The 24694-nt window shown below is 39.5% G+C and overlaps 1 protein-coding gene across 6 annotated transcripts in view; it reads right to left on the minus strand.

Annotated features, from left to right (window-relative positions):
- FRMPD4 (FERM and PDZ domain containing 4) overlaps window positions 1–24694 on the minus strand; it is a 298941-nt gene that overhangs the window by 80476 nt on the left and 193771 nt on the right. Inside the window, exon 1 of one of the 6 annotated variants that reach the window (XM_018084367.2) lies at window positions 24074–24143. The exons of 4 other annotated variants lie outside the window; for them this stretch is intronic. Coding sequence is in view for 1 of the 2 variants with exons in the window: in XM_018084366.2 (XP_017939855.2) it covers window positions 4051–4073 (23 nt within the window). In the remaining variant the exon portion in view is untranslated. Of the gene's footprint in view, window positions 1–4050; window positions 4128–24073; window positions 24144–24694 lie in introns of those variants that run through there. One more of the 6 variants, XM_018084366.2, reaches the window with a different exon arrangement.

Raw genomic sequence — 24694 nt, forward strand, 5'->3', positions numbered from 1 at the left:
TTCAGGATGTTAAACACCACAAACTTGGCAATGTACATGTACACACACACAAGCTGGTGAGGTGCTGGAGTGTGACCAGAGAAGGTCAAGAGTCTAGAGTACAAGCTTTAGAAGGAGCAGCTGAGGGAGCTGGGGGTGTTTAATCTGGGGAAGACTCAAAGGAGACCACATTGTTGTCACTCTCTACAACTACCTGAAAGGAGGTTGTAGTGAGGTGGGGACTGGTCTCTTCTCCCAAGCAACAAGCAATAGGACAAGAGGAAATGGTGTCAAGTTGGGTCAGGGGAGGTTTAGATTGAATACTGGAAAAATTTCTTAACCAAAAGGTTTGTCAAGCATTGGAACAGGCTGCACAGGGAACTAATCCTGGAGGTATTTAAAAGACATGTAAATGTGGCACTTGAGGACATGATTTAGTAGTGGACTTGGCAGTGCTGGGTTAATGGTTGGACCTGATAATCTTAGAGGTCTTTTTCAATCTACATGATTCTATGATTCTATTCTACATATAATATCTTTGCTGACAAATCCAGGAATTATGCACTTCTTGGTTATGTCACAGCCGACAAAGTGAAGGTAGGAAATCACTTTCTGGAAATTTAGTAGATCAATTTTTAGCAGGATAAGAGGTCAGTCTACACAGGAAGCAAAAATTCCTCAAAAGCAAAACAGTCCTTTACATCACTAGTTACTCAACCAACCAACTTTATATTTTCAGATCACGTAGAGTCTATAAATGGAACACACTTTCATCATTTAATCATATAGCATTTTTATTTAACAAAATATGCAACTCAAATTGTTATTCCAGAAATCAAGAACTCAAAAAGATTAATTTGAGAAGTTTTATTTATTTCCGCTAAGCAGTTTAACTTTAAAAACTACATAATTCACATTTGGGGGTAGGAGAGAAAAAATATATCTGGAAATTAAATTACTCTCTTAATTCTGTTTCAAAACATGAGTCATACATTCTCATAATTGGTTTAAAACAACTGCAACAAAAAAAAAGTATGGCTCACTCTACTATTTTCTACAATTAATTAAAACATCTGGCAAGACAAAACAACAAGTCTTCTTTAGCTGTGGGTAAGTAACCTACTCACTGTTCTACTAAACTCTACCACTTTACTACTTAGGTTCATAAACATAAGAAACAGATGTTGGAAAAGTTTTAATATTTTCAATCAGACTCCTTGTAGAACATGGTTTACAATCTACTCTCTATTGTGGAAAGAATAAGATCCACTCAAGCACCATCAATTCAGGGGACATTATGTCTGACCATTATAGTTTTGCTATAAGTGAAATAGTAGGAACAAAATAATGCATTTTAGAAGAAGTCTCATTTAAACTTCTGCACCCACATTCTGTAGAGTTATGTAGGTTATTCTACTGCCAGTTGTAGGACCTGTATTTCTACCTCCAGATTATGATCTGATTCAAATACAAAAAGCTTTAAAAACCAAACCAAACCAAACCAAACCAAAACAACAAAAGCATTGCAACTGCAGAAAAAATAGAAAATGTTCTGCAATAAATCTGTTACAGTTCTCTAATGAAATTTTTTCCTAAAACAGAAGGATAGAAAAATTAAACAACTTTTTAGATAAATATTAAGTTTTTCTCCTTAAAATATTGTTAGATGCCTGGCAACAAGTCAGAGTACCCAGGTGTGAAAGAAAAATCCCACCCTCACTAGCATCATCTTGGGGGGAGAAAACAAGGGCCAAAAGCCAAGCACCAACTAAACCCCAGGCCATACATACAATCTTTGAAGAGTAAAGATGGGAGAGAAAAAACAAAGTCCAAGGAATGTGAGTACACCAAGTGCAAGGTGAATTTTTTCATAGTCAAATCATGCAACAGAAGGAGGAATGCGAAGGTAAGGACAGTTGGTAGAGATGACATCAGAGGAGGAGCCACTCATCAGCAAACCCCTCTATTCCTCTTAATTGTGTACAGTGTGGGAAAACTGTTGCTACTGCCAACACGAAATTCACAGTCAATCTTCTGGACTACTGGGAACACTCTACATTATACCTGTGACATTACAGACTCTCAGTGCAGGAAAAATGACAAGGAAAACTTTCTAGAAACCTTTGTAATTTCCATAACTTACTTCCAGCCCCCTTCCAGAGACTGACAAAAAACCCCAACTTGTTCTCCTCTTACCAGGATGCTTTCTTACAGCTTAGCACAAACATCAATCAACATTTAATTCCTTTCTGAATCCACAGGCAGCCTGACTTAGAGTAACATCTGAGTAAAACTTAGCCCAGGCAAGACAGAGGTGGTCTTTGTGGAAAATAGATAAACATTGGAAAGTCTTGGCAACATTATTATCTCCCCATCCATCAAACACTGCATGGCTATCCTCAGTGTACTACATCAACGTGCATTCTCTGTACTTCTGGCCACGCTGAAAGGATATTTCCCACTAAAATGGGAAATGTGAGGCACTGTAAATTCACAGTAACGAGACTAAAATAACTAATTACTCCAGCACACACAAGCCCAGTTACAGACTCTGTACAGATCCCAGGGAATGGTCACTGGCACCCTCTTTTCTCACAGTTACAATGACTACACTGCTTGCGAAATCTTCTACAGTAGAGCCTAGATCCTTGGAGGAAAAGCCGGCACTAATCCAACCCTGAAGCTGTGTACATGTTGCCAGATGAAATAAAACATGAGCATGAGTCGAGCGCTTTCTGCAAGAACAAAACCTGTCTCTTCCTCTTAGATCTCCTCGTAGCTACAACTGAGGGCAATCAGAAGGCTGGATTTTCATTTCCATTTTGCACAGCTCTTGTAAAATTGAGGCTGCAATGCAGCTTCCATATTGAACAGCTGGGCATAAAGCTGCATTTTATGTGCTGTTAGGGTCAGATCAATCCCTTAGATTGAAACAATATGGCACAATCCAGTTGGGAAAATCTGCATATCTAGGTCCTCTGCAGCACTGTATCCTCCTTTGCCTTTTTATGTTCTTTCCTTTATGGATCTTCAGTCAAGACTACACTTGCAGTGTAATCCTTAGGAGAAATTTAAATCGGTCATACTGTAAGTATTTTAACTTACTTTCTAAATCATGATTCAGATCCTCCTTTGTGAAAGTTGCAGAGGTGGAGAGAGAAAAAAAAAAGGAAGTTTGGAACAATTAATCCCTTCTACCAGTGAAAGGCTGCTACAATGGTTTGACCAGGCTCCTGGAGTTATAAAATATGGAGCATTTGGGATTCAGAGCAGACAACTCTCTGCAGCAAAATTAGCTATTCATCTCCATTCTTCTGTATATAAATGAGCAAACAAGTTACAGCCAAAGTGTCTGTCTGCATGGTCTGCTTAGTAATTTTGAATGCAGGACTATCCAGTGCACAGACACCCGGAATTAATGTTGAAAATACCCTGGCAGTCAGTTATTACTACTGATAAATATTAAATTGGATGGCAGACTGTACTATAAAAACTGAAACTAAAGAAATAAAAAGGCTGTGTTTTTAGCCAGAAAGACACGTCCTCTAAAAGATGAAAAGAGAATTCTTTAGTAGATATAGATATGCTAATGATTGATCAGAAGAAACTTCAAAGCAGATGAGTCTACAAAGCAAGGAGATCCATCATATAAATCTGAATTCATTAATAAAGCTTATCTTGTATAATTGTTGCATCCTATGAATGATGCTGGTGGGTCGAGCACAAAGCAACATGGGCAGTATTTACTAAATATGGTAAAGTGCTGTCCTACATTCAACATAACTGTACTTTTAAAAAAGTAATATTTGGGGGTTTTGCATACTAATAATCTTGTGTAAGTACATTCTGTGCGTAGATCAGAAGGCAGCAAGGTTTGATGCAATACTTTGTCCTTCCTAATTCTGGACTAGCCTCTGAAAGCTCAGCTTTGGTACAAGTATGCTAAGCATTGCGGTACACATTTCTGTGCCAAAAAAAGTGAAATCACGGACAAATGATCTGATCCCTGGAAAGAAAATTACCTCCATCCCAAAGTATTTATAGTCTTAGAAGAATGTGAAGAAGACTTACTTCATGGTATCCACAAAGGCCATAACAGCAAATGAAGATCCAACATGCTGCTCTCATCATCACCTGTTCCATACAAACTTTCACATTTCTCGTAGTTCCATGATCAGAAAGACGGTGGTCCTGCAGGAGGGAATGAACTCATGCTGATGAGCTCAGAGCACCATTCCAATGTTTAAATTCAGCTGTCCAGGAGATGACGAGGCAGACAGTTGCCTTGAGGGCTGCCTTTATCAGTTTGAAGGCCTAGGTACAGCACGCACTGCATTCAGAGTCAAGTTTGAACCCACAGTGCATGGGTGTTCTCCAAGCCTGAGTAGTAAGTCTGGTATGGCAGGGATTTGATGTCCTTGGCTCTAGCAGCAAGCTCTCAGTCTTTTCAAGTTAGGGTTGAGATTTTACTGACTGGAAGCAAGGTCCTCAAGTTGTGGGGAAGCACATCCACTGAGGAGATGCTGTAAGACAAGCACCTTCTGACTTCTAAAATTACTTTTTCATCTATCTGGATACAGTCCAGCAAAACAGGTTCCCAGTCCTGCCAGCTCCAGGAGCAAAGCTCAGCTGCATCAATGGCAACACCAGAAGCACATTCTCCAGCACGTGGCTGTCCCCTGAGCAAGTACACAGGAAACCAGACCCCAAGTCCAACAGCAACTGCCTGGGGAGCACTTCTAGGGAGTGCTCACATCCTTATGATCTTAATGAATGCTCTATAAAGAATGATGTAATAAATTCAGGCACACTGGAAGGCATACTGTTTTTGAGCAAGGTTGTACAGAACATACTTATTTAGGCAGCAATGGTATTTTTGTAAGAATGGCAGTAAATGAAAAAAGATAAAAATTTACTTTGACTATCAGTTTGCCTAATTATTAGAGCAAATTATTAGAGCAACTTTCACACCTGGAAAAACAGGTAAGCTTTTAACCAGAGCTTGTTGCCCAAAAGCATGGATTTGGTTTTGTTTGATTTGTTGTTTTTTTCCCCAAACTAGCTGTCATCCCAGTAAAAAGTACTATATCTGTTAACAAGCACTACCTCACTTCTATTTCTACATCCATCACAATTACAAAAATAATACCAGCAGAAATTTTTTCACTGTTTCTCAGGGAGGGCTTTTCTGACTCTGTTTTTAATGTACTACACACTGGATAATATACTGGGTATATGATTATCTTATCTTAGATCAGACTAAATTAAACCATAAATATAGGAATATATCAGCTTGAAAGTATTGCTTGGCTGCTCTGTTCAGTAAGTCAGCTACAGATCATGACAAATCATACACAGAAAGTAGATGAAGAATTCTGTACACCCCTCTGAAGCGTCTGGATGCGTGAAGTTTCTGCACCTCTTTGCTTGGCAACCTGCAGTACTATAAATGCTCTGATGACTTTCACATAAAAAAGTCTAAAATGCCACAACCTTGCTCACAACAATCAGATATACTGTGGATCTCCTCCTTAATACAACTGATAGGCAACCAGAAGGCATTTTCTTCCTCAATGACAACATTAACTTCCATGGAAAAGTCCTGCTACTTTGCTTGTTTATTAAAGGTATCCTATAACTAATTGTGAGACTAAATACAGAGTCAACATGTGCCTGCGTATCTCAATGGAGTTTCTAAGGCCTTCTAAGCAATTATAAAGGAATAATCCATTATAACAATAAGATGCCAAGCAAGATACAGTGGCACATAAATCAAGCTTGAGAACAAACCCACTCACTGACTCTCTCTGCCATTCAGATGATTAATCTCTCCTTAAAGCATACCTGCTCCTGTCAGCACTGTTGCTCTTACCTGCCAAAGCTTGCCATTGACAGGCACTGTCTTTGCTGATGGCCACAGTGGCTGTGGGGTACCATGCAATTTTTAACCAATGCAAAGCCTCAAGCAGCTTGGTAATAACATTACACTTCATGTATTTTGTAAGATTCAGTGACAACATAGTGCACCTTTTCAAATTTACACAGCACATATTTAAAGTATCCTTTATCAAGCCTTGAAGGGAAAGAATTTCTTTAACCTGGCTTCTCTAGGAAAAAAAAATTCTCCTTTAGCAAAAAATAACTTCAGCCAGCTGGATAACTGACAAAAATGGATATTCATATATAATGAAAACTGAAAATGTAGATTTACTAAGATAGAAGTGTTCTCCAAGCAATTCCTCATTTATCATTACCCAGGTACTTCTCAATAGATAACCAGTCCTGTTCTGCAAAAGGACTAAAAGACTCCCCATATCCCCCACCTCCCTATTATGTATTTCCAAGTAATATGGAAGCACTATTAGCCTAGACTATTTCTGTCACTATAGCAATACCAATAGATTAATTATGCCAGAGGTTGTTCACCGGCTCTGAGAGCAAGTGGCCTGGAACAGCCTGTGCCAACATTATTACTGCACTGTTCTTCTCACTGTAGTTATTCTCTTAACCTCCACAACAGAAGTTAAGAGGTCCAAAAAGTCTTGTGGGGACTACAAGACCCCTACAGCCTGTGCTAAACCCCAACCTATGACCATGGTTTGTTTGGAAAGTGTTAAGTGGTACATGCAGGAGCACATCAAAGACCACTCTAATAGTTCAGCTGTATGGCCTCATCAAATTCTCATCCCTGAAAACTTCATACAGTACTGCTTAATTTACAGAGGCTTCTAACTCAATGGTGTCTAAAACAATAGGATCTCTTTGAGAAGGTCTGTAGCAGCTTTAGTGCAAATTAATTGATAAAAGCAATAAAGGCTTTAATAACAAGTTTTGGAGCATTAAGTGCATCAGCATCATAGGTTTCATTCTACACACATTAATAGAAGTATCATGTGTAGAAAGATTCACAGATATGGCCCTCTAAATACATCTAACAACACTCAAGCAATTTCTGGTCAAAATGCAAACATATTCTTTAAGCACAACTTCTGCACAGGAAGCATTAACAATCTAACAGATTGCTTGAAGATGAGAAGGTGTATCAGAGAAGCTACGGAATCACAGAGCAATTAAAGTTGTAAACAACCTCTTAAAATCATGTAGTCCAGACCCTTCTCAAGCAGGGCCACTTAGAGCAGATTGTCCAAAATTGTGTTCAGACAGGTTTTGAATATCTCTGAAATGAAGGTTCCACAACCTCTCTGGGGAACTGGACCTAGGATTCCAGATGCAGTCTCACCAGTGCTGAGCAGGGAGGAATGACCACATTCCTTGACCCGCCAGCAATACACGTTGTAGTCCAGGATGCTGTTGGCTGCCATTGTCATAAGGGTACATTCCTAGCTTATGGTCAGCTTGGAGTACAGCAGGAACCACAGGTCTTCTTTTGCCAAGCAGCTTTCCAGCTGATCAGGTCCCAGCCTATACTCATGCATGGGGTTGTCCCTCCCTCAATGCCTGCCCTTTTCTCCAGTCTGTCAAGGTCTCTCTAAACAGCATCACACCCAACCAGTGTATCAACCATTCCTCCCAGTTCTTTTTTTTACCTTCTGTAACCTTGTTGAGAGTGCACTCTGCTCCACCCTTCACATCATTAATACAGATGTGTAAAGTATTGAGCTCAGTATCGACCCCTGGGGTACCACAATAGTGACTGGCCTCCAAGTGGACTTTGACCCACTGACCACAAACCTCTTGACTCAGCCATTCAGCCACTTTTCCATCCACCTCACTTGCTGCACCATTACTTCATCTGCTTGTCTTTGAGGATGTTACGGAAGACTGCTAAAAGCTTCACTAAAGTAAAAGTAAACAACATCCACTGCTCTCCCTTCAAGTCAGTCACATCATTTTAGAAGGCTGTCAGATTGCTTAAGCATAATTTACTCTTTGTAAATCCACGATGACTATTCTGGATCACCTTCTTGTCCTTCCTGTGTATGGAAATAATTTCTGAAATTAATTACTCCATCACCTTCTCAGGACCAAGGTGAGGCTGACTGGTCTGTAGTTCCCCATATCCCACTCCTTACCCTTCTGGAAGAGAGGCATGGTATTTGTTTTTTTCCCACTTTCAGGACCTTCCCTTGATTGCCACAACCTTCTGAAGATAACTGAGTGGCCTCACAATGACATAAGCAAGTTCCCTCAACACTCATGGATGCAATCTATCAGGCCCTATGGACTTGTTTACACCCAATTTAAGTGTTCCTTAACATGATCACCCTCCACTAAGGACAACACTTTGCTCCAGACTTTCCTTCTGGTCTTAGAGGTCTGGGATTCCTAAAGGCTAGAAAGGACTGAAGCAAAGGTGCCACTGAGTACATCAGCATTTTCTGTGCCCTCTGTCAGCAGCAACCCTGAGCCATTTAGCAGATGTACTTGTAAAATCCTTTCTTGTTGTCCTTCACATCCCTTGCCAGATTCAACTTACCATGGGCTTTGGTTTACCTGACCCCTCCCCTGCACAATTGGACAGTATCTCTATTCCTCCTGGGTCACCTGTCCCTGCTTCCAAGCTGTCTGCTTGTTGGATGGACCAAATTAAATCTTGGAGAAGATCACAGAATCACAGAATATCCTGAGTTCGAAAGGACTCAGAAGGATCATCGAAGTCCAACTACTGGCTCAGCACAAGACAGCTCCAGGAATCACACAATGTGCCTGAGAGCGTTGTCCAAACACTTCTTGAACTCTGTCAGGCTTGCTGCTGTGACCACTTCCCTGGGCAGCCTGTTCCAGTACTCAACCACCGTCTGGCTGAAGAACTTTTTCCTAAAACCTAGCCTAATTCTCCCCTACACAGCTTCATGCCATTCCCTTGGGTCCTGTCAGTGGTCACCAGAGAGAAGAGATCACTGCTTGCCCCTCTGCTTTGCCTCATGAGGAAGCTGTAGACTGTGGTGAGGTTTCCCTTCAGTCTCCTCCAGGCAGCAATCCCAGCAGTTCCTCCTATGTCTTCCCCTCTAGACTCTTCACCATCTTTGTAGCTCTCCTTTGGATGGTCTCTAATAGCTTTATATCTGTCTTCTTGCGGTGCCCAAAACTGCTCACAGGACTCAGTGTGAGGCTGCAACACTGCAGAGTGGAGTGGGACAGTATACTCCATCAACCAGCTCAAGACACTTCTTGAAGATCAGTCTTGGACTGCCCTTCAATCCAGGGTCATGGGATATCATGGGATACCATGTGATTCTTCCAAGCAGATACCTAAACAGGCCAAAGCCTGCCTTCCTGAAGTCTAAGGCTGTGATCCTGTTTCTTGCCCTGCTCCCTCCTCTCATGCTCCTGAACTCCACTGTACCATGGCCGTTGCAGCCAAGGTTCCTCCTGACCTTCATCTCCCCAACTGGCCTTTCTCTGTACGTATGACATCCAGCAAATCTTCTCCTCTTGTTGGCTCTGTAATCATCTGTGCCACAAAGCTATTGTTCTGTGTTGCACACCAGCAGTTATGAGAGTGGTTTCACATCCCCCTGTTGGGACCAATGTGTGTGAATGAGAGGTTACTTCCAGTTGTCTGAAGGTCTCATCTACTTCTTCCTGATCACGTGTCCTATAGTAGACTACATGTTGGTAGTATCACCCATGCTGGTTTACCTGCCATTCCATCCCCACAGCAGAGCTCCTTGCTTCCCAACTGCTGTTTCACTTAAGAGATGATTTCTCTTTCTTGCCTTCCCAGTCTGTCCTTCCCAAAGAGCCTGTAACCCTCAATTTCTAAATACAGCTTTACTGCAAATGCAAAGCATTATAGCATCTAATAATATTTTAATCTCTAACCTTAGATAAACATTTTTAAAATAGCTTGCTTTATTCTGTATATGCCAAATCATACAGGCTAAAGTACTTTCAGAAAATAAACCAAACTGAATGGAACAAACCACATAATATTGATAAAATACAAAGCAGTGTACTAGTAAAGCTCTACTGCTCGTTATAGGACAAATAAGGAATTGTAGTAAGTCAGTTTTATAGTTAATTACCTCAAAGGAAGGACATGCTTTTTGTATACATACATACATAAGTATATGAACATAAACCACATAGAGGATATATGACTTCATTTCCCAAACATTATACTCCCTAAGGAAAGACATCGTAATGGCAACAAAAAGTAGTGGTGTGTGTTAGCCATTAGCTACATAATTGGATCAAGAATAAGAAAAAAACCACTATTATTACTATTATTCATGTTCCCATTTATTAAGCTATGCTTGACCATAGATAAGATTTTTCAGATGCCTAGGAATGAGTGCTGCTTTTCTTAGGATAAACACTAAACACTTCACATTTTCACAACCTCTGAACCACTGTCTTTGACACTTATAGCACACCTGCAAAATTAGTGGCTACTTTAAAAAAATACCTTGTCAAATGGGGAAAAGGAAGAACTAATAGAGTGGGGTAAAAAGACTTATAAAACATTAATTTTGAAAAAATGTTTTGAGGATATATGTAGACTAAATCATCAAATTTTAAGTGATTTTGCATGAGAAATTAAAAATAAGATATTTTAATGTGACTCACTTGAAGGTTTATTAGAATAAAATTATGGGCATCAAGCAAGCTCCTACTGCACTGAAGGATGACTGACTGTTACCTGCTCAGCATAAGGCTGCATTGCAAAGTCCATCAGTCAAATCTCATCAAAACATTACCCACAGGCAAGCTGAAGCAAGGCCAAATGAGTCATCTGACAAGTGTCATACTTGGTCCTTCCTCTGCTTCAGTGAGCATTTCATTCACGTTTATGCAACATGAAGCTGTACCATCATGGCCAGGAATGCTGAGTGCTGAATGATCTTGTGTGGGGAACAGGAATCATGAGCTTACCTCACTGAGAAGACAAAACTGGCCAACATAAAGACACGAATTACTTTGAAAAGCAAATGCAGTTTCCAATCATCAAGACGTTTTGTGAATCTAGCTCTGAATGGGCCATTTCGTGGAGAAAAAAAATGAATTACTGAAGAAGTGGAGTACTTTTTGTTCCAGTCAGGGAACAACCACGAAGAAAAGAAACAGTGACATACATTACATTTTATTTGATCCAAAATAGCAACGAAGCTGAAAAAAAAATATTCACAGAATAAAGCTGCAAGTTCTCATAGAATCATAGAATGATTTAGGTTGGAAAAAGCCTGTAAAATTATTGAGCCCAACCATTAACCCAGAACTGCCAAATCCAACACTAAACCATGTCCGTAAGTGCCACATCTACACGCCTTTCAGATACCTCCAGGGTTGCTTACACAATCACTGTCCTGGGCAGCCTGTTCCAGTGTTTGATGATGCTCTCCATGAAGGAATTTTTCCTAACATCCAACCTAAATCTTCCTGGTGCAACTTTGAGAACATTTCCTCTCATCCAGTCACTTGTTACCTGGGAGAACAGACTGACCCCCACCTTGTTCTAACCCTCTCTCAGGTAGTTGTAGAGAGCAGTAATGTCTCCCATCAGGCTCCCTTCCTACAGGCTAAACAACCCCAGTTTTCTCAGCCGCTCCTCATGAGACTTATCCTTCAGACCTTTCAACAGATTGGTTGCCCTTCTCTGGATCTGCTCCAGCATCTCAGTGTCTTTCCTGTAGTGAGAGGCCCAAAACTGAACACAAGATTCAAGGTTTGGCCTCACCACTGCTGATCACTGCCTAGTTCTGCTGACCACACTATTGCTGATGCAAGCCAGGAGTACAAGAAGGAGCCTGTTAACTGCAGCAAAATATATGAGATTCTCCCATGCAGAAAAGCCTACTACACCCCTAGAGAGTGTTTCCATCAGATGATAGGTCAGGCTGAAAATCTGAATCCATCACTAACGACAACTCTCTATAAAAGTGAATACTTGAGTACTGAGTTGTGAGAAGTCTGAAATATAGTTTTCAGCCAGTCCGCTTGGGTGTTGTGGGAAGCCCAGCTGCTGCATTGCAGAGCACAGTACAGGTTTCATCTGCCCAACTTCACATCAGCCTAAACTTGAGGCTGCCATAGCAAGATTTGTACTGGTATCCACGTCAGCTCATTTAAGGCTGACTGGGATGCACTGATCACAGGATTCACAGCAACTATTCCTGTGACAGCAGTGCAGAAAGAACCCTGTTTCTTAAGTAGGTCTTTTTTTCTTCCTGAGCCACAGCTGAGACCATGTTCTAACAAAATGACCCCGTAACACACCTAGCTTAGAGATGTGCATCATGGTCCCCATAATAAACTAAGTAGGTCTAATCAAGCGGGTGCTCAATTATTTGCAGTTTGGGTGCTACTATGGGGCTGACAGGACATCCACTCACATCCATAAACATTTATGTGCCGACGATTGCAGAACAAAGACAGAAAAGCTACAGGCAGACAGCTTCCCATTCACAAAAGCCTAAAGCATTGTTGCATAAACTTTGACTATTATCTCTAATGAAAAAGTAAAAATTAAGTAGCTATGGACAAACACCACAAAATCAAACACTTTTCTACACTACTCAGACTAGGGAAGGATGTTTTTTATCTCAAGTGGCTGACAAAAAAGTGAAAGCACAGAGAGGAAAAGGTGGGGGGAAAAAAAGAACTGTAATTCCAGGAGTCATGAAAGTCATGAAACACTGTACCAGCACAACTCATAGGAGAAGTAGTAAAATATAATAATGGTTTTTGTGTAATTTCTATTGGTGTAAATCAGTAGGACTCCGCTGACATTAATGAAACCAACTTGACTTATGGCAGAGAATCTGGTTCTTTATTTGCTATGATGACAACTAATGTCTAAATTCAACTGCAGATTTTATAGAATTATAATTAAAGTTCTACAATAACATAGAACAAATGTAGTCTGTGCAGAAGAGCTTTATTGTATTCATCTTGTAGTCTTATATTGACAGTGGCACTGATATACATAATTAAAATATTAATAACACCTCTGTGACAGGCAGCAACACAGCATGAAATGAATACTTCAGAGCTAACTACTAGCAGTCACATATTAGGATAACTAAACAATATCATTTTATAAGACAAATTTTGATCCAGTTAGCAAGAATTGCAATATTTAACTCATGCCACTCCCGAACTCTCAAAATGTTTTAATAATGTAGACTATACACATATATATATGCACATAACACATGGCTAAGTGTTTGGGGTATTTGACAAAGTAAAATATTAACATTCATGTTGCAGGCCTCATGCTCTTATCCATTTAACAGGCATAAATACAAGAATTTAAAAGCAATGAATTTACAATAAAACCACCAGAATCATAGCAAGGATTACTAGAGGTCATAACCAGACCATGAGTCAATTCCACTGTGCTACAAAAAAAATCACAGAATCAACTAGGTTGGAAAAGACCTCTAGGATAATTGAGTCCAGCCTAACACCACCTTGTCAACTAGATCTGAGTGCCACATCCAGTCTTTTCTTAAACACCTCCACCACTTCCCCGGGCAGCCCATTCCAATGCCCAGTCACCCTTTCTGTGAAGAACTTCTTCCTGATGTCCAAATTACAGATGTCATTTGTTACCTCCCCTGTCCTCCATTCTTCCCTATCCCCACTCCTTGTCAGACCACTTCTTCTCCACATAATCATCCTCCTCTCCTATTTACTAATGACTGTCCTGTACTCAGATAAACCAAGTGATGCCATTCACACTAGTTCCTCCTCAAATTGTATTGTCCGTGTTTTTACCTAGCTTCCTTCTCAGCTCTCCATTCTGACACCCAGCAGTCATTATCGGCATAATTCTTTTTAGCCATGCAATTTCTGGACACATTGCATAGATGCTCCTTTGGAGATTTCAGTTTCTGCATTCTACTCAGCATGGCAATTTCCAAAATTTTCAAAAGGCTCTTAACATGAGAGAACTTCACAGCAACAACAGAAATTAAATCCCTGGCTGAAAGGTGATGTGTGGGTCACCTCTTAGACACCTGTCTCAAACATTGGGAACCAAACTTTGTAATGCACTTTAGCAAAACAACTTCTTTTTCTGCAGGAATGGGAAGACATTTTTCAAAATACCAATTAAGGCTCAGAAAAGAGAGGGGAACAAAACTTTTCATCTCAGTCAAGAAAGGCATGGTAAAGTTACAAATAGCTAAAAAGGGTCTGCTGGTCAGAGATATTCAGCAGCCCTTGTAAAAGGAATGAGATCATGAAAAGCTGATAGTTTCACTCTAGTTTTTCCAAGATTTTGTAGATGCATAAAGCCGTATTTTTTAAAAAAATCTACAATATCCAGTTTAGATAACAATCCTCATTTACTGCAAAGAAAGCACATAAACTAAAAATTCTTGAAGTACTGTTGGAAAGGATTAAAATGCAATAAGTGTAATGCAAAATTAGAATGCAAACATCACTGAAAAATGGACAGCAAAACCCTTCTAACTCGTGGTTGATTGACAGAATTTGGAATTGACACTTCTTGGGACTACACAGTAAACACAGCAATTTCTGTTTTCATAATGGATCATTTTTCTTTTCTTTTTTTTTTGATGGACACAGACATTAAGGTTCAGCTAATCAACCATGAAAAACTACAAAGCGTGTCAAGAGAAACAGCTGGCTGTAACACACAGCAGAGAGAGAAGTGCAACAAGTTGCAGGGAGTACAGTGAGGGCTGGCTGGGTTTCATGGGAAAATGAGGGGTAGCCATGTGGAAGTTCATCACATTGGAGAGCAGCTGTGCCAATCCTTGGGAAACGGAACTCGCAAGGCAAACAGTGCCAAGGAGACTGCACTGGTCATACTATGTAAGGCTAATGGCATCTAGGTGAAGGTGTCACAAACACCAAATTCAGGTGCAGATGTTACAGAAGTGGAACCAATGGGCAAAAGTAATTTGAGGTATGGCACTGGAGTGACCAGAGACAAGGGTCTGCTGTGGGGAAGACCACAGCTTTGGATAAGCTACTGGTGAGACCCATTCCTGCATAAATACAGGGAGGTTGTGTGTGCATGTGTATCCATGACCCAATTGCAAGCACCTAACATGCAAGACCAAATTGCTGATGCATAAGAACAGGATCAGGCTGTTTGTACTGGCCTTGTTTATGGGCGTGCTGTTTGTGTTGATATGGTGCCTGCAAAAGCACTAGTTGCCTGTACACATGATGCATTATTTCAGTTTAATTGAAACCATAACATATAAAATACATGCCTGACAATTCATAAAGAGCATTAGCATTAGGATATACATTAGGATAAGGAGGGAAAGAAGACATTGGTTTAGTCAGAAAGGAGGTCTGATGAAGCATGTAGAATATACACCAGAACATGCTGACCATACATAGCCAGTTATCTTGCTCCAGTGCCATCACTTGTTTGACACTACAGTTATATTTCCTTGAAATATGCTCTGACTACAGCTCTGCCTTGGGTTGTTGGGGTAGGTACTGCTGGGTCTGTGCTGCAACACTGCAAGTTGTTGATATGTCTGTTCAAGAAAACTCTTATCTGTAACTACCAGGAAAAGTGTGCTTGTGATATCAAACACTGAAAATAAAAGTCAATCTTCAAAACAAACAAAAAACCCCCTACCAAACCCCAAAACTAACAAACTGTATGAAGGTAACTTGTAGCGTTAGGTTAAAGAAGTTTATTATTTCACAGGATGCCTGAGCTATGGAGGCTTTGGTAACTTGTGCCATACACATGCCAAATGAATTCAAATTGTTGGGGTTTAAGTCTCTGAAGAGTTGTCAAACTAGCATGTTTCCAAAGCACTATCATTTATGTTATTGGTAGCAAAAGTCTACTCATTCAAAAATATTACACATATTCACCATAGTTATGCAGAAGTTCACACGAGCAAGTGGATTCCCCAAATGGTGTTTCAAAAAAATTATATGAGATACTAGCAATTACTTTTTTTATATAGGCAGGCAGAGACAGCCAACATAGCCTGATGAAATTATAACTAATCCTGGTTGTCATCAGACAACTCAAAACTGCCAGCAAGAAATACTCCTTTAACTTGTCTTTATATTTGCAGACTAATTCCATGTTTTATACTTTAATAAGATTGATGATAATGTCCATTTTCCAGAAAAAGAAAAGCATTTTGCTGATACGGTGTATAAACACTTCAGGAAAAACTATTTCCTCTTCTATCTTTCAATGAAAGCAGTTTTTAAAATAGACTTATTCATCATTCTGTGACAGCATTTAGAAAAGAGCATTTATCCAGTTATCCAAAAGCCTGGTCAAATGATATCATCTCCTTGAATATCATCCCATTTGAGTATTTTTATTACCCATATGCTTACTAAAAACACTGATCTTTATTCCACTTTTTATGTGACAATCTAAATTGCCTTGAGTAATCTGTCTAACAGAGATAATTAAATTTATTTCATTAATACTTGCAAAAGGTTCCAAGGGCATATAGTGGATTAAGTCTGTTTTTCAAACATGTTGCTTAGATTTCATGTTCTACATGCTAAAGAAAGAAGTGAAGTGTCATTTGACTCACAGGAAAACAGGAATGGAAATGATCTCCAATTCCTCGCTTTTTTAAACTGTATCATATAAACTGTGTCTTATATCCTCCTTTAAATATCTACCAATAAACAGTGTAAACATATTTTGGATTATTCAATCCAATGCTATGACTGAAAACTTGGAAGTAACTCCGTTGCTCTAATCTTTAAGGGTCTTCTCCCTTGCAATCTAAATGTAGAATGCCTTTAGTGTTTTTGCTACAAATTATTTTTTGTTTTAAACATTTCTCATTTCTTTCTTAATTTTGCTCTATTAGGCAAATCTATGTGTTCCAGTGTCCCCTGAATTTTCCCTCTCCAACCATCCTAATAGCACTTTCTGCATTTGCTACAGTTTGAATCATGAAACATGCCTAGCTGTAATTATTAATACTTCTCTATCTCTACAATGGCATTTGCCAGTGGCATACCAAAATGTCAAGACTTAGATGTCTCTCAGCAAATCAGTCAATAAATCAAGATTTCTCTCCTCAGTCATTTGAACACTTATTTTTAGATCATTGGGAAGATTTTGTTATAAATCCTCAACCATGTCTGTGAATTTTACTGTGTTTGTCTGCGTTCTTTATACGGAGGTCCCCCATTCCTCTTTTATATGAAAAAAAAGCTACTATAAGTGTTTTAACATTTTCCTGTAAGAACTAACTTGGCCTGCACTTCTACAAACCTCACTACAGCCCTCTAGTCTTTGCTTTTCAAGAAGCTTCCTACGTTCATCACTCCTTTCAACCTTTCCTTACACACTGGTTGCTTTTTTTGCAATGTCTTTATGGATGTGGTTATTCAGCTAATTATGCCTCTCTTATATCAGGTGCATGCACATCACTGAAAGATATGAGATTTTATAAACTAAAATATAAATCCAGATGATTAAAAATTTCTTCTCTAAATATGTAACACACTTCTTACAATTCTTTTCATCAGCAAGAATCACTGTACAAGTGCAGGAGATATATCTATGTGTGTATATACACACATATATGTGTGTGTGCATCTCTCTCGCATATTCACACACTACTCTATACCTTCATGCTGAATCTTGAAACTGGTACTTTCATAAGGGATGAAACACTTCTCCCTTTCTCTGCCTCTCCCTACAAGTTTCTTCCCTGAGAATCCCCCTTAGTCTCATACATATCCACATTCAGCTCTCCAGTAAAAACAACGATTTTAGGATTTATTGAAGGCAGTAGTCTTCTATAATGTACCCATTAGACCACTTGCAAAGTGCTGTCTTGCAAAGCTATCCCAAAATAATTTTAAAGTAGCAAAGTCAGGTGCCAGTAGCAGCTTGGGTGTAATGGCAGGAAGATCAGTCAGAGTTGTAAAACCTGCCTGAGAAGAGTAATAAATTTTCAGATAGTCCACGCTAAGCTTTAAGATAGCCTAAGAGTGGCAGACAGTCCAAAGAACTTAAATGCTCCTTAGGGAATATGACACTGGTTGATCACTGCAAACACACATAAGTTTTCTCTTCCATGTAGCAGGAGCATTTAGCATTTGTGCTGTATTCTATGCAAATCTAGCCAAAAACTCAACAGAAAATCACTTTCTGCCATTAATATTTACATTAACACATCATTATGACTTTCACATATGATACAACACTTAGCCTGGCAACATGTGGATCACTTAGCTTTTTATTTGTCACTAAACAGCAGTTAAGAAAAAATTCACATTCAGTTCTTAATCTTTGACACAGATTTGGGGAGGAGAGACTGACAGCAAATCCCTCCTTAAAAAATTCATTTAATCTTGCCATGCTTCAGCTTTGCAACCTAAATTGAGAATTAAGTCAATGTATTTCTAGCATCTGCTAATTAAAATATAACCCCTAGTATATGAGAATCCCAATTTTATGTGGTAGACATTCTATGCGCCTGTACTATAAACAAAACCAAACAAACAAATAGACAGACAAATAAAAAAAAAAAGTGGCCAAACCTAAAATTTTTTGAGCAAATTTGTCTGGAGGTTCAGCTGGTCAATTCTTTAAATTTAAGAACAAAGACAAAAAACCAGTAACAGTAAGGTAAGTGCTGCGTGGCCAATTGTTTCAGACTGCCAGATCCTAAGCATGGGCAGCCATGACATCCTTTCTTTCTAAGGATGTTCAGGAAATGTCAGCTGACTCAGAACAGCTTGCTGGAAGAGCAGCTTACGGAAAAAAAGCAAGCCGTCCAACCAAACCCCCTCCGAGCAGCTCTACAAAGCCTTGTCCTGTCACTCTCCCTAATGGTGCCCACGCTTTCAGTGCAGGGCTCAATTGCCTATGCAAGTCACAGAGGCAAGGCTGAGAAAGCAGCTGTGCAGCTATCACACATTATGTTCAGGTGATAGGCTTCCTCCTCCAGGATCCATGTTCCTGAAGGCTCACACCATGAAAGCAGCTGTTTCTATGATCTGCCCATTAGCTTTGACTTGCTTTAATTAATTCTAGTTGGGGAAACTAGCAGGACTGTTCTCAAATAGAATTTGAGGATACCGATGTTTGGATTCCTCTGACTGAGCATCATTCAGTGCCTTTTGGAAACTTCTGGCTAGTCACAATGTGACACTGTGGAACCAGGTCCTTTTCAAGACCTAGCCACAATTTTGGTCCATGTCTGAAGACATGGAAACCCCTATTTTTTCATATGTATGTTTTAACTAAAAAGATGCCCAACTGGAAAGTTGTGACTTGTCAGTATGCAACACCAATGCTATGTTCTTACAGTTTCCTTCTCAAAAGTAGGCCATTAACTCATACTTCCCTAGGACACTGTTAAAATGGTGGAACTGCATTTCCATAGATGTTGGCAACAGGAATCTTGCAACAAAACCTCTAAATGTCATTACTATGAGCTGCCAGAATCAGCCCCTTGTGCCCAAAACAAAATGTCTTTTATCAGGATGGCTTTTTGCCAAGTCTTTTCTTGTCCAGCTCAAGGCACTGACTGGATTAACAAAACCAATAAAAACAGCAACAAGAAGAAAATGCTGCACAAAAGGGATTATAAGCAGGAACAGAAACATGAAGTACCTCTTTAGAGTACAAGTACAACTGTTGTTCCCACCTGACTAAGCCCAGGAACAGCACTATCTAATATAGCACTCCTCAGAAACTCTCTTTATCATTTAAGTAATTTCTTAAGAAACGTCCTCCATATATCCCTGACTTTCCAGTTTTACCTTAAGTTTCATCAATATTTCACTATTTTTTTCTTCTTACATTTGCTGGATGCTTATGGCAGGAGCTTTTACACGAGCTTCTGGTTTTTTACAATGGCAAAAGACTGACACCATTAACAGACTCTCTACACTCATTTCTACAAAATGTGCCCAATATTCATCTCCTCCTTTATGAACTCACCAGATACAACTATTTTTAGATATATCTGCTGTATTTATCATGCATCTTTAACAAAGGCTTTTTATTCCAAGATTTAAAAAAAAAGATTAACCTGCATCTCAACGTGCAAGGAAAGACATTTTAACATAAAGCTGACAAAACTTAATGTCAGACAACTAATAGAATTGAAGCAATGTTTCTTCATAAGAGCAGAGCTAAAAAAAAATGTTTAAACACAGAGACCTAAGCTTATGCTTGAAATGAATAGGGAATCAAAGACATTGAAGACTGTATAAACTGCCATAATCAAAACCAGACAACAAAATTCAACCTGGCAGGTTTGGTAAATTCTGATTCCCACTGAAAAGGTGTAGTTGTGGGTCCATCTACCACCCAGTCTCATAAAATATTTTCCAAGTGTCTTATCTACAAGGGTGAAAAGTCTATCCTACCACAAAGAACAAGAACAGCATGATTCCAAGACTAATCTCACACTAGTAAGGACTGGTGGGAAGCATATACCTTGACCTCAACATATTGGGAGCTCGAAATAGACAGAACATTCAGATTAATCTGATCGCAGAAGCACTACAGAGTCTACATCTGTCTAATACAGGATGAGCTGCAGATTGTTTGCACATTGAGGCCGGCTCACTTCCACTTCTCACAGGATGACAGAAAAGTGACTGGAGCGCCTCTCCTAGAGCCCAGACAGGCTGGGAGAGATGGGGTTGTTCAGCCTGGAGAAGAAAGGCTGCAGGGAGACCTTAGAGCAGCCTTCCGGTACCCAAAGGGAGCCTACAAGAGAGCTGGAAAAAAACTTCTGGCAAGGGTGTTCAGTGATGGGACAAGAGGCAATGGTTTTAAACTGAAAGAGGCTAGGTTTAGATTAGATATTCACTGTGGGGGTGGTGAGGCACTGGAACAAGTTGCTCAGAGAAGCTGTGGATGCCCCATCCCTGGAAGTGTCCAAGGCCAGGCTGGATGGGGCTTTGAGCAACCTGGTCTAGTGAAAGGTGTCCTTGTCCTGGCAGGGGGGTTGGAAGTAGATGATCTCCCTTCCAATCCAAACCATTCTATGATCCTATGAACCAAACCAAAAGCCAATCTGAGAAAAAAAAAAAAACCAAACAAAAACAAACCAACCACACTACTAAAAGCTGGAAACCATACATGCCATCATATCTGCATCTCCAGTAGTTTTCATAAGTACATAGGAAAAAGCAAGGAGTAGAGCCAGAGAGAAGTAGAAACATTAGGACTGACTAATGCATCCTCCTATGGCTTCACTGAACATCAATTATCCTCTGCAGTATAACTTTATATGTATATTTCACATTAGAAATGTAACTTGATTGCAGACTGCAAATAACCTTCTTTCCTAAGTGAACCTGAGATCACTTACCAATTAAAAGAAAAACAGTTATTATGCTGTTAAATTTTTTAAAATAGGACAAAATTTTTCCATGCTATTTGTATCCTAAATAATATGTCTCTCCAGGTTTTAATTATGAAATGCTAAATAAATTCCATGAGGAAATGCTTATTTGTATCTATCTGCTAAATTCCTATTTGTAATTCCAGCTAATTATTTCCCCTGTCAGAAAAATACTGTCTGAAGTCCCAAGATGCCACAGAAGTACCTCAATCTCTTTCATTTCACGTCTCCCAGTGTTCGATACAGAAAATGTAAATTCATTTGTCTACTGCTGGAAGAGTCAGAAACTTGAAATAATCTCTGCACTGTCAGCAGGTCTTTACCTCATGTGCTTAATCCCTGTTGCCATGGTGATATTTAATTGTGCAGCCACACAGTTTGATTGGTTTATTTTAAATTGAAGTTTTTCTGTGGAATGGTTCAGGATTCCAAGCGAACATGAGATAAACGGCTTTCAAAGTATTGCAGTGAGTCATAATGTTGTCAGTGGCTAGATTAATTTGAGTTCTGTTAAACTGTTTCTTTACCTTAATCTTATGCATTTATGTCAACATACATAATACGAGGATTTTTAGCATTATATTTGGAAGCTGAGCATTTTGTGTATAATTAAGCAGTATGTTATTGTAAGAAGGGCAATTAAAAACTAAATGAGAATTAAAATTCAGTAAGCTTTTGTTGGTAGTATTGTCTTTCTAAAACAAATTTTCTTCCTGTCCTACAATATCAATCCAGATCAGAACCTTTTACAGTAGGCTTATACTTGATTTTCTTTATAGAAAAATGTAAATATATTAATATGAGAGAAATTAAGCCAAAAGGATAAATTAGGTTTCTTCAGTGTTGGCTTCCATATACCTCAGTATGCAGTTCCTTAGTATAGGAATGTCTATTGGAAAAATATCATCAATATGGTATTTCCTGGTACAGCATAACACATTAGTTAACTCATTTTAAATTCTGTACATATACTACAATCAACTGGTGAACTCAACAGTGCTATTTAAACAGCAGCAATATACTGTGCTAATTCTCATACTTTTTCTTTTTTCTCTATAACCTAGCTCTAGCACATTTTTTTTCTCAATGTCATAACAGAAGCTCTAGGGAAAATTTTCACCTAGCCTTTGCTATGAAAGGTCTCAATTCTATCACCAAGTATCAGATAGCTTTCCCTTATTTAATTTTTCAAGCTATTATGGCCACTAAGGCCCCAGTGTGTAGGCTGCAGGAAACACCTTTTAGGTGTTTCAGGTGCTGTATTCCTCTCTCTATTTTTAAGGACTATCAAGGAGCCTGGTTTTATTTCATATGTAGAGCCTCTGTGTTTGCATCACTGGGGTTACCAGCATGTGATCCAAGATAAGACCTAGCTTCTTACAAACCTCTACCACTCTTCCAGCCACCTGCATGGCTTTGTAGAACCAGAACTTCACACTTTTAATCCAAATTCTTTAGGAAACACACTGTTTTACAAGAGAGGTGCTTGGAAAAGCAGACTCTGACTGGGGTTGTCATTCCCACACAAGCTGTTTATAAGAATTAATTTGTTTTACACTCCTGGGAACGGTAGCTTGGTGTACCAAAGCAATGCTTCCACAGAAGCATTTACATGCTGCAATGCACAGATCAGATGCTGTTACTCCATACAAAACAGCTACCTAGAAGTATATGTTCTCCAACAATAATGAGGATTTAATCTTTGCACCTCTCTATGATAATGTACACTACGATTCTGGGTTAGGATACTTTGATTTTTTTTTCTATACACGTGTTGCTCCAGTTTTATTCTGCTTCCTAATCCACCTTCAAGCACACAAGAGTAACAGTGTTCTGGATGCAATACTTTGAATTTCATGGCATCCCCATTCAGTTTGTGTTTGAAAAAAACACAGAGGACTAGCTCAGGAACACTGACTTTGCTGTAGCAGAGGCCCACAGTATGATTCCCTGTACTACGCTTAGGTATAATTACATCCAGGCAACCCAAAGCAAATGATTGAGCAAAAGCTTCTTCTCTTCTGAGTAGTCTCACCCATGTTCATACCTTCTTGTATAACTCCCCTCACCTTTCCAGTGAGAAATCCTCTCGGTCCAGCAAGGGAGGGCTCTGTGTGCCTGCAGAGGGGACTCAAAAAGGGCAAGCCAGAAGATCGAGAAGGAACCAGGTTGCTGTGACTAGCTCCTGAGTTACTGCACACTAACCAGCTTAGGTACAACTGCCTTACAATGCAATGAACTATCCCTTTTTCCATGCTCTAGTTAAAATAAAATAACCCCACAAACCATCACTTCCTTGCTAGCATTCCCTCCATTATAGCAATTATTTATCCCAGTCAGTATTAACATCACTCTGTCTGTGATATTTATGACTGCGATATTTATGGCTAGAGGAACAACTCTTTGTGAAGGACAGACAATTGTTAAATCATTGTTTCTTTTCAGGAGGTTGAGTTGATTTAGCAATACTTTCTTTTTCACCATATGCCCGAGTAGTCTCTAGGAGAACCACTGACATAAACAGGTTGCTATATAATTTTCCTTTTTCCCCTTTCTAATTATTCAGGTTTGCTTTAAACAGTCACTTGCATTTGTGCACCCCTGCTGCTGCTCATGTCTTCTAGCCCCACTCCCCCTTCCACCATACGATCCTGTCCTTGAGTAGGTCAAACCCTTAGTAACAGAAAGCAAATTTGTATGCAGTCTGAAAGGAGCAGAGTAGCACTCTTTCTCTAATAGCACACTATTCATAACAACACTCCATATTAGAGACAAGGGAATTTAAAATAAAACATAGAAGAGACAGAAAAAATCAAGAATTGCCATACCAATCAGACCTGTTGTCCTCCTGGTCCAGTATCCTTTCTCTGACAGCATTCAATACCCGCTTCAGAGGAAGGTGCAAGAAACCTTGTAATTATAGAATAACCTGATTAATACAGGAAGTTTCGTCCTAGCCCTAGGCAGTCAGCAGCTGACTCACCCGCTTGTCTGAAACATAAGATTTTATATCTGCTCTAATTTTTTTTAAATCCTATGTAATTTAATAGTGAATGTCTCATTACAAATGTACTTTGCAAATACACATTTGAATCTTATAAAACATTTTAGGCTTTACTGTAACCTGTAGCTGAGAGTTCTATTTGCTAATTATATAGGTTGTACTATTTTTATCACTGTTAAACTGCCTGCCATTCAATCTCATTGGATGTCCCTTTTAGGGACTCGGGAATAAGTGGGCCAGAGAGTGTGATTCCACTGCCTTTTCTCTTGGCATCTCACCTGGGAACAGAGATGCCCAAAGAGGCACGCAGCAGTCAGCCTTTGGATTGAAGCATTAAACCAGTGCACAGATGCTTCCATTCACATCCCTCACGTGAGGCAGATGGCACCCTGCACAAGTCACAAGTGCTCTTGTGCACGGAACAGCAGCAGCCATGTTCCTCATA

Source organism: Manacus vitellinus, unplaced genomic scaffold, assembly GCF_001715985.3.
Source record: "Manacus vitellinus isolate BGI_N305 unplaced genomic scaffold, ASM171598v3 scaffold_7_pilon, whole genome shotgun sequence".
Classification (NCBI taxonomy): Eukaryota; Metazoa; Chordata; class Aves; order Passeriformes; family Pipridae; genus Manacus; species Manacus vitellinus.